General features: G+C 40.2%; 1 protein-coding gene across 24 annotated transcripts in view; it reads left to right on the top strand.

The window, feature by feature from the left end:
* Window positions 1-13,651, top strand: part of col13a1 (collagen, type XIII, alpha 1) — a 150,321-nt gene that overhangs the window by 15,729 nt on the left and 120,941 nt on the right. For all 24 annotated transcript variants that reach the window (XM_034198643.1, XM_034198720.1, XM_034198637.1 and 21 more), the window contains exon 2: window positions 962-1,031. In XM_034198643.1, the coding sequence (XP_034054534.1) occupies window positions 962-1,031 (70 nt within the window). The remainder of the gene's footprint in view (window positions 1-961; window positions 1,032-13,651) is intronic.

Below are 13,651 nucleotides of genomic sequence, written 5' to 3'. Positions count from 1 at the left end.
ATCATATGAAAAGCTGAGAGTCCACAGATTCTATTGGTATAAGTTTCATCCCTGTGCGATCAAAACTCACTGTTCTGTATGATAAATAAAAGAACATCGTACCTTGCAAATCAATAGCGGATACATTTGACCCGTTGGCGGTTTTAGGTATACAGCGACCTCTGGCGGTTCTAGTGTTAATGGTCCTGGGCCTAGGTATTTATCAGTTAGCTTTAACCTATGAGCACTATAGAACCCTCAGGTGTTCTGGTACTGGCCTTTTAATCGTACCCAAAGTGAAAACAAAGACCCACGGTGAGGAGTCTTTTTATCATCACGGCCCACGACTGTGGCACAGCCTCCCAGAGGACCTGAGGCAGCAGAGCACTCATACTTTTAAGAGCAAACTCAAGACCCACCTTTTTAATTAGCTTTTAACTGAATTGTATTTTATTCTCATTTTATTCTAATTTTGTTCTAATTTTGTTCTTTTTATTCAGTCATGTGTTGGTATTATTTGTTCTTTTTAATCACAAAGCTATGTTTTCTCTGGTTATTACCTGGGAAGGGGGAGATTATTGTTTTTATTTTTTGTGTTTGGTTTGTGAAGCACTTGGAGATGAAAAGTGCTTTATAAATTAAGTTTGGTATTAATCATTTTCAATAAAATGTAAGCTAGTAATAGGAAAATGCATCTTAATATCTTTAAGTATATGGCGATAAATGGCCATCTATGGCGATCTTTAAAGGTCTTGTTTTGTCAGTCCAAAACCCAAAGACATTCACTTTGAAATCTCTGTTACAGAAAACTACATTGAGGTTTCTGAATCACATGTTTTCTGAATCTCTGATTTCTGCTGTGATGTGGTAACGTGTTTATGTTCGGGCCCGTGGGCGAGGGGAACTGTGGATCCTTTTGGTGCAACATGAAGGTGAAATGTCAGCATGTTCTAAAATTATTTTTCTGTTCCTTCTCCTTCAGAAGCTTGCAGCGCAACTACCGAAGACCCGGGAGGTGAGAGAGGCCCCCTACAGCTGCCTGTGCCCCCCAGGTAAGACCCTGCCCCCCCACTCATCAACCCATCCACATGTTCCTCTCTCTCTCACTGTGTGTGACGGTGTACATGGCAGCTGGTGGACTCGCTGCACCTGTGTTTTGTTTTGATACATTTCCTTTGTCACTCATAATTTAGCAAGCCAAAGAGTTACAGGAGATGCAACTTCAAATAATGGTTTCAGATTTGCATCCCAAAACCCATGCAGCTGATGCAGCTCACGTATTCACGTAATTTATAAAGATGGTAGAAAAGATTCCCACGCCTCTAGTGCTCACGGGATCGGACAACTCAAGAGGTCTTATTGATTAATTAAATTATTTTATAATGTTAACCACATAGAACATTGATCAGCATCGATGTAAATGTACCAGTGTTATTTACAATTATTGTAATCTTCTCTTGTAGTTGTATAAAACAATTTAAATCAGTTTCTTGGATATGCATTTTAGCCATCACACACAAATCAGAGGAAACAGCAGACTGTTATTAATGCAGCCCAGCTACACATAGGTAGCTAAGCAAGGTGACATTTAATGAACTAGTTCTGTTTAAAACAACCACTCTTTATATAAAACGAATCCAAATGGCTATTATAATATTCCGTTTGCTGGATCATTACAAAGGGTAATTTCTAATATTTTGTCAACCACATAGAAACAGTTTTAGGAACATGGAGGTTGGAACTACAGCAAGGCTATTGCATTAGACTACATTTATGACGCAGTCCCGGGATATACTTGAAGTCTATAAAGTCATGAATTGTAACTAACCGACCATGTAGGAAAATCGATACAATTTTGTTTCATCATTTGGAACTTGTGAGTTGCGTTTTTACTGTTGTAGAGTGGTGAAATGTGAACACCTCATGTTGTTTATCATTTCAAAATGATATAGCCTACCATGTTAGTATTTACCAGTTTCTGCTCTGGTGAGGTTTGGAAAAATGCCTTCTGCTTATACTCATTGGAGCTGTAGTTGTTTGTTAAATACAGGGGTACACATGTTGGGTACGGGCCCGTTTAGGTGATCTTCTGGTGTGTGTTGTCTGCCTGTGAGAACAGGGGGAGCTCCCAGTCACCACATATTAGTGCTAATTGGTCTGTTAGTGTTTTAACATGGTGGTAAGTGTCTGTGAGAAGGCGTGTGAACGCCTGTTAAAAGGGGGTTGTGCTCGCAGCTTCAGAGGAGATTCTCTAGCCGCTGCAGGTGTGGAAGTCTTTCAACTCCCAGGTTCCAGATGGTCCGCACTTTTACAGCTTTCTGTGACTTTCTGTGTCCAACAACTGCTTCAATGGGAGTCTGGGGGAAGAAGTTAGTGCCAAAACTCACTAATTACCTGAAAGCAGTAGTGCATTCTTTATTTTGTTCTATTTCTCTGTAGTGGATGTTTCATAGAAAATACATGTCTGTTAAAGGACAGGTTCATTACTTCTAAAGTCCCTCTTTAGACCCCGTTTACACGAGGACGATACGGGTTGTATCCGCATAGTTTCTCTTGCGTATAGCCCTTTCGTGAGGCCGTAACAAAACGATAGAAACGGACCCCACAAACGATAACGGGTCCCAAGGTGGATAGATCTGAAAACGGAACGCTCTTGGGGGGCAAACGGCTCTGTGTGTAAGCCTCTATATCAGTGCTGCTCAAAGTGTGGTCCGTGAGCGCCCCCTAGTGGTCCGTGAGTATATTGGTAACATTTCACATTTGAAATAAATAAATACATTTAAGTTTTCCGCACTCTAGCGGGAATATCTCCGCAATGGAGCGAGGTTAAGTTTCACTTTCGATTGCATGATATAGCCCAGCGCAACACCTTCATCACACATGTTGCCACTTGTTTGTACCATTTTCAGGCGATTTGTAATCTGTTCTAGAAAAACAATGTGTTTTTTTATATTTGTGGAGTTAGTTGGTCCGCAAGTGTTTTTTTATTGGTTAAGTGGTCCTTGGTATGAAAAAGTTTGAGAAACACTGCTCTGTCCATACAATCATTTTCTGATAACGATGAAATAACCCCGCCTCCCTCTCCCCACGTCTCCCTCTCCCCACGTCTCCTGCTCAGAGTTCAGCTGCTGGGCTGTCAGAAGAGGGGGAGGAAAAGAGAGGCTCCGTGTATTATTCTTATATTAGTATATAGAGTCGTTATCAATTTGTTTTAAAGCTCAATAGATAACAAAGAAGACCTCTGACTGGCACTTTTCTAATTTTGTCCGGAAGATTTCAACTTTGTTGACCGGCGGAATTTTTTTTTAACGGAAACTCTGCGGTTCCCTCGTCCCTTGGTGTTTTTCATCTGCTGGTGGACTACCGGAGAGATTTACAGCAGGAGCATACGCCGTCCACCGCGGAGAATAAACAGAAGGGCAACCATGGCAACCATGCTCCGGGGTCTCCTTCACTTACAGGCCTGGCATATGTACTACAGCGTTTCCAGCGGTCTCGTGTGAACGGAATACTTTTTTGAAAACGCATACGGTGCGTAAACGCAAACGTTCCCGTGTAAATGGGGTCTTAGTCAGGTGGCCATTTGCTGCATTCACCCTCCTGTCGTGTTAGTTTCTCAGCCCTTACTTTGGTGTTTCAGGTCAAATTTGACCGGTAACTGCTCTATCACTCTATCACAAAACCATGATTAATCTCCACATTTGAGTTAACATCCTTTTAAGCTGTAAACAATGTATCACACTACTCCTACTACTGGTTAACATGAATATCTGCAGTGAATATACAAAGAATAGACACGGAAAATGTATTCCAAGAATAACATTTTGTAGATGTTGGGTGTGCACTATCGGATGGAAGAACATAATCCCATTACCCATTCATTTCCTATGGCGCTCATATTTGACCAGGACAACCATAGGTGTAACAAAGCTGATTAAACCTCAACATTCAATGAAAGTGATCAACAGTTTTATATGTTCAAATGCCTACTGTGGAGGATATCATAAACTCCTGAGCCGAACAACAGTAAAACACAATGTTTATGAGTGATGAAAATAGTAAATCGGTCAGATTTGACCCAAACACGACAGGAGGGTTAAACAGGTTGTGCTCGCCATGATGATTCCTTCTTTTCATACCAGCCCTGCACACACCCCATCTCACTGAATGACTATGTGATGGGGGATAAAGTCCATAGAGGTCGCCAGTAGGGATGCTCCGATCGATCGGTCACCGATCGATATCGGCCGATACTCACTTTCTACCGATCGATCGGTGCTCTCTAAACATGCCGATCGCGAGAGCCGATCGCATGACGTAAAATACATGACACTTTTCTCTGTGTGCGGCAAAACAAGCTCGCCAAAATGGCTTCACCGGTCTGGCATTATTTTAAGGTGTCCGAAAAAGACAGTAAAATAGCGGTATGCAACGTGTGTGAAGCGGAAATCCTGCAGCTCCGCCCGCCGGACAGGTAAGCGCAGCGAAACACACACACAGGGAGAACCATACCGCAGTTAATTTCCTCATATTCCAAACGAGAAATTACGGTAGCAAATCACCCGGTTCTTTACGACCAGAACTATTAACGGGATACAAACCGGAGGAACCAGGCGTGGAGGGAGGTGGAAGAGACAGTGGGCGAAACTGGTAAGTTTTCGCCTGTTTGGGGAGTTTATATATATATATATATTGCTCGCATAAAATCCCCGGGTTTTTTGCTTTGTATGTCGGGGGCGGGAGATTCATGTGATTGGTTGTTGGTCGTGTTGCTCGCAAAAAATCCCCAAGCTTTCAGACACGCCCAGCTCCAAGATTTTTGAAACGCTGCTGTGTGGACGTACCGTAAGATTTAGACCTAACACACTTAGCTATTTTATCTACCTCTGGAACAAGCTAAACTAGTTATTATAAATATATTTATTCTTCATTGTCGGGTCACTCATTACTGGATCAGTGAGCTGCATGAGATACTGACAGGCTGTCAGGAGAGGGAGAGAGGGGGAAGAGAGAGAGGGAGAGAGAGAGAGAGAGCGCTTCCGCTAATTTCTCCCGTGTTATTCTCCAAAGTGAATGTAAACTTGAATAATGTACATCATTTTAATGTAATAATTAAGTTGATTGTTGTTTGTGGAAGCTCCAGTGAATGAGCCCCATTAACTGAGTTTTAAACATCACTTTAAATGGAAGATTTAAAGTGATGTTTACATCTTCCATTTAGGCCCCGCCCACTCGATCGGATCGGCGATCGGTATCGGCCGATACTGATTCCGGCGATCGGCGATCGGCCCCAAAATTGGCGATCGGAGCATCCCTAGTCGCCAGAGTGTATTATTCTGTTAATTAACTCATAGCTGTCTTCAGTTCACTGAGGCTTTAGAGCACCAACTGTGGATTATTGACAATGGCAGGTGACAGAGGGCGGAGCTCAGACACAGAGATATGACACTACAGACTACATTTTATCATGTTCAATTACACAGAAAAGGGAACAGATTATGCCACAAAGAACATATATGATTGAATGTTATTACAGAATGGACACCCTATGATGTAAATAGTAGAATGGTTACAATACATTTTCTCAGCATGCTTATGCTTCCTGTGTTGTTCCAAGAGTTTTGATAAGTATGTGTTCTCTCTGTGCTTTTCATGTCAAGGTCACTGTGTATTATTCTGAGCATGACATATGAAAAATGACCTTTGTAAGTTGCTAAAAGCAGAGCAGTAGGTTTGACACTCTCGAAGCCTCAAAGGCACCGTAGAGTCTGTTGTCTTTCAAATGTTTATCATGACCATGAAACAGAGCAAGAGGCCTGAATCTATGTGTAACATACGTGTGGTTGCGAGTGGATGGAGATGAATCACCAGACACATGGCTTATGGCTGAGTGAGCCTCATATCAACAGTCTGGGTATGTTGTGTATGTGCAATCACCACATGGCCCTATTAGGGTCTGAGCAGGATGGTTCTGAAGGACAATAATAATAGAGCAAAGCCTGTGAGCCGTGTTAGGCAGACAACTGGAGTGCTGTGACACTCACATGTGACATATTCTGCTAGCCCAGCACACTCTTTGCTCTGAGAGGTTCGGTGTTAGCAGTCAGTGCTCTGCTTACTTATAATGCTGCTCCCTCACACTGCTTACACACCTCCTCACACATGAGTCCACATATCACACTTTCCTGAAGTTATTTCAACAAAATATGTTTGAGTATATGGTGCAGACTATTGGGATGCACCTACAGTAGTATAGGACTTAAAGTTGACAGATTGCTGAACTGATCACATTACACAACTGTTTTACTGTCACTGAATACAAGAAATGTCACTCAAACTAAAATGGATACAAAGGTTCAGGTCCCAATCGAACCAAAAACATGGAGTGTGGACCGGTAGTTGCTCTGCCACCTCTTTCATTCAAAGGTTTATTGTCATAACATATACACTAGGGGTGTAACGGTATACGTATTCGTACCGAATTTATTCGGTATGGGCCCTTCGGTTCGGTACACGTGTGTACCATGAACGTGAACAACTTTTTGGAAGTAATCTCAGGTGCTGCGTCGCAGCATTCAGAGTAATTTGCTCACATTGGGTTCAACGCGTCATAGAGCGACCAAGTCATTTCATTGGACGAGAGGCATACTATGAGAGCTGGTCACAGGGATGCGTTCAAATTTAGTCAGTAATTTGAGGAACTGTCTAAATGGTGAACGCAGATAAAGTTGAGCTCGAAAATCCTCCAGCATCATTGAAGTCTCCGGTTTGGGAACATTTTGGTTTCGCAGTTACGTACAAGGATGACGGACAAAGACAGGTGGACCGAACCAAAGCTGTTTGTCGGCATTGTTCAACTAACATTGATTACGCGGCTGGCAATACATCAAACTTGCACACTCATTTGAAAAGGCATCACCCGAACGTGAATATCCAACCCAGTCTCACGGCATTTCGTGTTCACCAACACGATTTTTAATCTATTGATTCGTGTTCACCAACACGATTTGCCCCTTTTTTTCGTGTTGCACAGCACGATTTTAAAAGCAATGTATTTCTACTGCCTGCAGCACGTCTTTTTCTCTGGTCGGGTCGAGGAAGACCGGAAGCTGTGTGGTTCATAAAAACATGTTCTTACTCAATATCAAGCCACAGTTATTGCTTTTATTTGAAATCGTATAATTTCGGACTTTTGTTGCCGTCTGTGAGGAAAATAAATGGGGCTCAGAGCCTCAGAATACGGAAATCTGTATTTTTAAATATTTTTTTCCTTCTAATTCGATATTCTTTTCAAAATAACACACTGTTATTTACTCACCAATAACACACAATTATCCTTGCTTTTATTTATTGGTTTAATTCCATAATCTCGGGCTTTTTTGGCGTCCGTCAGGAACTGAATTTCAAAATAAAAATAACCGGAAACAGACGTAGGCCTATAAGGGACATTTCGAGCATCATTGCGATTGTCAACATTTCTGAGTTTAGGATGGCCGAAGACACTACACTACCCATAATCCCCAGCTATCGTTTAGGACTACAGTCCCCGTAAGGTTACGCAGAGCGTCAAACAGCTGTGTGAAATGGAACGAAACCACGCCAGACTATCCAAAACTGGAATCGAACGCCCCCCCAGAACTACACATGCTGGCTATTGTGTTTCGCAAAATGTTCTATGGGACGTCTCTACTGAACGTTTTCGTTTTTCCCACAATTAGAAGTTGCCAGTATTAAACACATTGGTGTTATCAAATGTAAAACATATAATTAATAAATGGGTGAAATCGCTTGTGTCCATAATGCGCAGCATTAATACCCACATGACAGCTCATTGTTACTTTGTAATTCTACTCCACTACAATTCAGAGGTTAACCTGGTATTTTTACTCCACTGCATTTATTTGAGTTACTTTGCAGATTCTGATAAATTATGTGAAATATAAACAACCCTTAAATCAGACTTTAGTTGCACCTGAGTAAAATTCAGGTAAGGTGATTGTCAAGTGCCAACAATCAGGAGAGATATTTGATAGTTGGTGCTTGAGAAGACTAAACATATATCTGCAATTGACATGAATGGAAACGAGTAATAAAGTATATTCATTACTCGTTATTCTCTACTAATAGTTAATTAAAGACTGTATATTATGGCTATTATGCACATCCCTTTCAAGATTTCAAGATTTTCAAAGGTTTATTGACATATCATATACACAACTACGGTGTAGTTATGCAATGAATGAAACACTTGGGTCACAGGTTCCTCAACAGTGCATTACAAGACATCTATCAATATGTGTGTATACCTCCACCATTAAACTGTCATATTCTGCACATTTCTTATTCTATCTACATACATAAGAGTATAATTCATATGTATAATATCAGTTAAAATAAGTGCTTCAACATAGTTAACATTGCAGGAAAGCAATATATTAGACGTTAAGTACTTTGTCAGGCTTAATATTTATCTGTAGATAGATACCCCCAAAGTTTTTTTCTTATTTAAAAGAAGACCTTAATCTGTTATGTAATGTTTTAAATAAAGGTTAATTCGTTTTTCTGTTTTGCACCTCCTCCTATTAATATCTTTGTACATTCTGCACTAAACTGTTTTATTGTAGAGATCACTTATAGTATCTTCTTGATTTTATATATTCTATATTTATACTTTCCCCCTATGAAAGTATGTACTCTTAATATTTTTTAATCAAATAAAACACAATAATTCAATAACGTGCTTTAACCACTAGGCGGTGCACACAAGGTACACACAGCCATAATAACTTTGTATTATTAGTGTAGGACACTTGTTTTCGTACAACATCTGAAAATGTGTAGTTTTATGCATGCTTTCACATAATTTTACAGCATATTGCTATACTATTTCAGACTCAGTATTTACATTCTTACATTCAAATAAAATCAGTATTATCTTTAAAAACTACAGTCCTTTTATATCAGCTGTGCACCGTTATGGTATAAATATAACCTATCTGTGAATTAGATCAAATGTAAAAGTCAGCCGAATTAGTGTTGATACTGCAAGGAGACGTATTGTGTGAAGAGAAATTGAAGATGTTGTTTAATTGTTGAATATATTTATGATCCACGTCAAGTATTCAGTTTCGGCGGCATTTTCTCAGTTTTTCCAAAGGTCTTCTCATCAGGGCTCTATAAATAAAGAACTACGGCAGATCTGTAATATGTAATGCAGCCGAACCGTGTATTACAATGCCGTTATGTGATGACTTTCAAAGAGAAAAGCAAGAGCGCTCGGAATTAAGTATTATTTTATTCTTTTAAAATGTTTTCCGGATTTCATATCATATAAACACTAAATCCCAGCATGCATTGCGGCTAAAACATCCAATAAGCGAGCTTAAAACCATAGCTGAGGATCTTGGGTAATCGCTCGAAATGCCTACGTCTGTTTCCGGTTATTTTTATTTTGAAATTCAGTTCCTGACGGACGCCAAAAAAGCCTGAGATTATGGAATTAAACCAATAAATAAAAGCAAGGATAATTGTGTGTTATTGGTGAGTAAATAACAGTGTGTTATTTTGAAAAGAATAACAAATTAGAAGGAAAAAAAGATTTAAAAAATACAGATTTCAGTATCCTGAGGCTCTGAGCCCCATTTATTTTCCTCATAGACGGCAACAAAAGTCTGAAATTATACGATTTCAAATAAAAGCAATAACTGTGGCTTGATATTGAGTAAGAACATGTTTTTATGAACCACACAGCTTCCGGTCTTCCTCGACCCGACCGGAGAAAAAGACGTGCAGGCAGTAGAAATACATTGCTTTTAAAATCGTGCTGTGCAACACGAAAAAAAGGGGCAAATCGTGTTGGTGAACACGAATCAATAGATTAAAAATTCCAACCCAGTCTCACGAAATGCCGTGAGACTGGGTTGGAATATCACCGGTACCAAAAGAAAAAAGACTGAAGTGCAAACCCAACTCCCACTAGCATTTAAGCCTCCACCACTCGCAGAGAGTTCAGACCGAGCCAAAGCTATTACAAACGCCAAATATCCTTATGTTGCCATGTTAGCAAAGCGCTACCTGGCTGTATCTGCTACCTGTCCCTAGAGAGAGGGTTTTCTCCACAGCAGGAGACATTGTTAGTGCCAGCAGATCTGCCCTGTCGGCAAGCAATGTGGACAAGTTAATGTTTCTTTAAAAAAACATGAAAATACAATGACAAGCAAGTCCTAATGTCAAACTGGCTGCTTAGGTACTAGTACAGTACAGTTCAAATACAGATTATTTCAGTTCATCCAAAAGCTGCACCTTAATGTTCATTTTATTATATTTTGTATTTATTTGAGTGAATATTCACAGTTTAATAATAATTAAAACCCCAAAACTAATAGTTTTTGTTTTGTGAGTACTAGTACAGTAAAGTTCAAATACAGATTATTTCAGTTCATCGAAATGCTGCACCTTAATGTTTATTTTATTATATTTTGTATTTATTTGAGTGAATACATTATTCACAGTTTAATAATAATTAAAAACCCCGAAAAAATATTTAATGTTTTGTGATAATTGTTTCTGCTGTACCGAAAATGTACCGAACCGTGACCTAAAAACCGAGGTACGTACCGAACCGAAATGTTTGTGAACCGTTACACCCCTAATATACACAAATACAGTGTAATTATGTAATGCATAATTCATATGTATAGGTCCTGTTTGTGTGTACTTTGGGCGTATAAGTATATTTCAGAGAACATTTTAATTGAAGTTGATCTTAATTCTATCCTCCATCCTGGGATTAATTAGGTAAATTCTCTGCATCAACATTTCGATTTTGGTGTAGAGTTATGGTTACAGACAGTGAGCTTGTTCAGTTAGCTATTCCTTCTCTTGATGGGTGCTTCTGCTACACAACAGTAAACATACAATTTGCGGCTTAAATAAGCTCTGCCAGATCTGGACTGTAACTATTAAAGGAAGTATACCTCATGGTCACATAAACAGAGGCTGTGGTGATGTTCTGCAGGGGGTCAGGCATTGTTGTGTTTCAGCACAAAGGATACACAGTGTATACATTATACAGTGATATATGAGTGTGAACATACATCAGCCTCATCCTGTCATAAACAATGTTCTGTCAGAGCCAAATGACACATCCCTCCGACTATTATTTTGGAGCAAAGCCAACACAAGGTCATATCTGAACAAACACTCAATAGTCGACATAGTTCATCGGGTCAAAGCAAAGAGCAGAGGACCATAGCAGGGACATGATGCAGTCTGAGAGCTGACAGCGTTCCTCTGGGACCAGACCAAAGAGAAGAGGAGAAAGGATTTGAAAAACCAATACCCCTCCTCCCTCTCTTGTCAATCGCATTTCCACCTCAGCAAAGAAGCCCTCACTCACGGATTTAGCTGCTTTACGCAGCTACAATGCTAAAGAGACTTCAAGCTATGGGGGAGGGCTCTGTGTACTGATCTCTGAGCAGCCATGCTGCAGTCTGGAGATAGGTGGGCTTTTGGTGGGGGACACACAAGTTGATCATCATAATATGGTGTCAATGGTTGATATTTTGTGTGCAAACATTCATTGTTTTATGGAAAAATTGAAATTATAATAATCCGTTTGCCGGGTCTTTCCGAGAGGAGTTTAAAATATTTTGTGAACGCCATAGAAAAAGTATTAAAAACATGAAGGTTGGAACTGCAGAAAGGCTATTGCATTAGACTGCATCGAGGGCTTACCTAAAGCATGGGTGATCCTGGAAAAGTCATGATTTGTACAAAGAACTGTCCAACCATGAACGGAATCAAAAGTTTGAAAGCTTTCCAAACAGACTGGAAGGCGGAGTAAAAAGCTGCCAGTCATAGACATCTTTAATGTTCTATGTCAGGGCCAGTAAATTAGATGTGTTACATTTTGCTCTCTTAAAACGTTCTAGTTCCCCGGGGGTTGTCACAAAAAATCCTCAGGGACACTTTCTGATCCACTTTGACCTGCTTTACTAGACCCTGTATATAAACACCTTCCATACATGCATACTGGGCTGGTACATGGTGTAGTACTCTGCAATGAATTATACTGACACTTCTTGTATCTTCAGTCTAATCTAAATGAAATGGTTTACCCTTTATGAACTCCTGAACATCTGACTGCTGGTTGTTGTTGTCTGTCAAAACTAGTTTCCAGATCTCAGCAATTTGTTAAGAACTACGTCTTTATAAGGGAAATATTGCCCAAATAATTGAGGACCGAAGTTGTTAAAATGTTCCCTTGAGACCCCCATATTTGTATGATTACGACCATGCTTCTATCTTGGGGCCAGCTATGCTGATGTCGGCCCATCTCTATAGAGGGCCGGTGCACTTCAAACCCCCCAGCGATACTGGATTGGTGGATTAGGCCTCTGAAAAAACAGGAGGAGATGCGGGTGGGGGGTTCGGCTGGAAAGAGAAGGGAGGGGGTCTGGGGGGACCCTAAAGCCCTCCACTTCTGATGGAGGAAGTGGACTTTGACAGTGTACCTGGCTGTTGTCCCAGGGGAAGCTATGACAGAAGAACATAATATCTGACCCCCACCCACTCTCTCCCTGCTTCCACCCAGCTTGCCATTGTGGGGATGATTCAGCCTTCCTGCACCCGACCTGTTGCTCACCCACCCAACACAGACAACGTGTTTTGTCATAGTTTCAGATTTGGTTTTTGCTCTGTTTGTTGAGTGGTTACAATAATTGAATTAGATATGAAAAAACTGAAACGTTGACTTTAATTAAATGTATTATGTCAACACATTTCACATAACTGTATCAGGTTAGTTGAAAGCAGTAATATCAAGTTTAAATAAAAAATGTTTATTTCACTTAATATTATTGCTTTCTACTAACCTTATACAGTTATGTGAAATGTGTTGCCGTAATACATTTAATAAAGTCAATGTTTCTGTTTTTTTCAGTGTGGTTCAACAGTTTTGTAATACAGCCTGTTGAAACATCAACACATGATTTGCTTTGTGAATATATCCAGAGCAACAGGTACAGCAAAGCAGGCTATAGTCAGTCTTCACTTAATCATTGAACACAGGGTTACATCAGAATCTGAAAGCACTGCTTGTGGCAGATGGACAGATGTCAGAGCAGACTGAGCTGATCCGTATATTTCCTCCAGGCTTCAGCAGCAGAACGCTCTCTGCTCTCATGTGCTGATAATAGCAGAGGAGCTTAGCTGTGCTTGTATCTGAGAGATGTAAATAGCAGCCAGGCTGGGACAGCAGGCCAGCATGTGTACAGTGCAGAAACAATGTGACCCTTTTATTTCCCCAAGATACAAATCCTGGCTGCTAGGCAACAAGAGAGCTACTGGATCTCCAGCATTAGAGGAATGATTCCTTGTAATTATGATAACAATGCCAGATAATCCTCAATACTACTCCTGCATTCACACCATCTTTTCAGAAGAGCATCACTCCGTCATTCATTTACACTGCTTACTTCTGGGTCACGCCTTTGCAGCAATTTTACCAAATGTGTGGATACAATTATGTTTATTTTATTCATTTTAAATGTCAGAAATTACACATTTTCCAGACTCAGAATTCCAACTGTTACTGACGCCATTGTTTTTCCCCAATCTGTTGTCTGCTATTACATTGTAGATATTTGACATCAACACGGCATACACAGCA

This window comes from Gymnodraco acuticeps, unplaced genomic scaffold (assembly GCF_902827175.1).
Source record: "Gymnodraco acuticeps unplaced genomic scaffold, fGymAcu1.1, whole genome shotgun sequence".
Classification (NCBI taxonomy): Eukaryota; Metazoa; Chordata; class Actinopteri; order Perciformes; family Bathydraconidae; genus Gymnodraco; species Gymnodraco acuticeps.
Note: the sequence above shows the minus strand (reverse complement) of the source record. Positions and strands in the feature narration are given on the sequence as shown.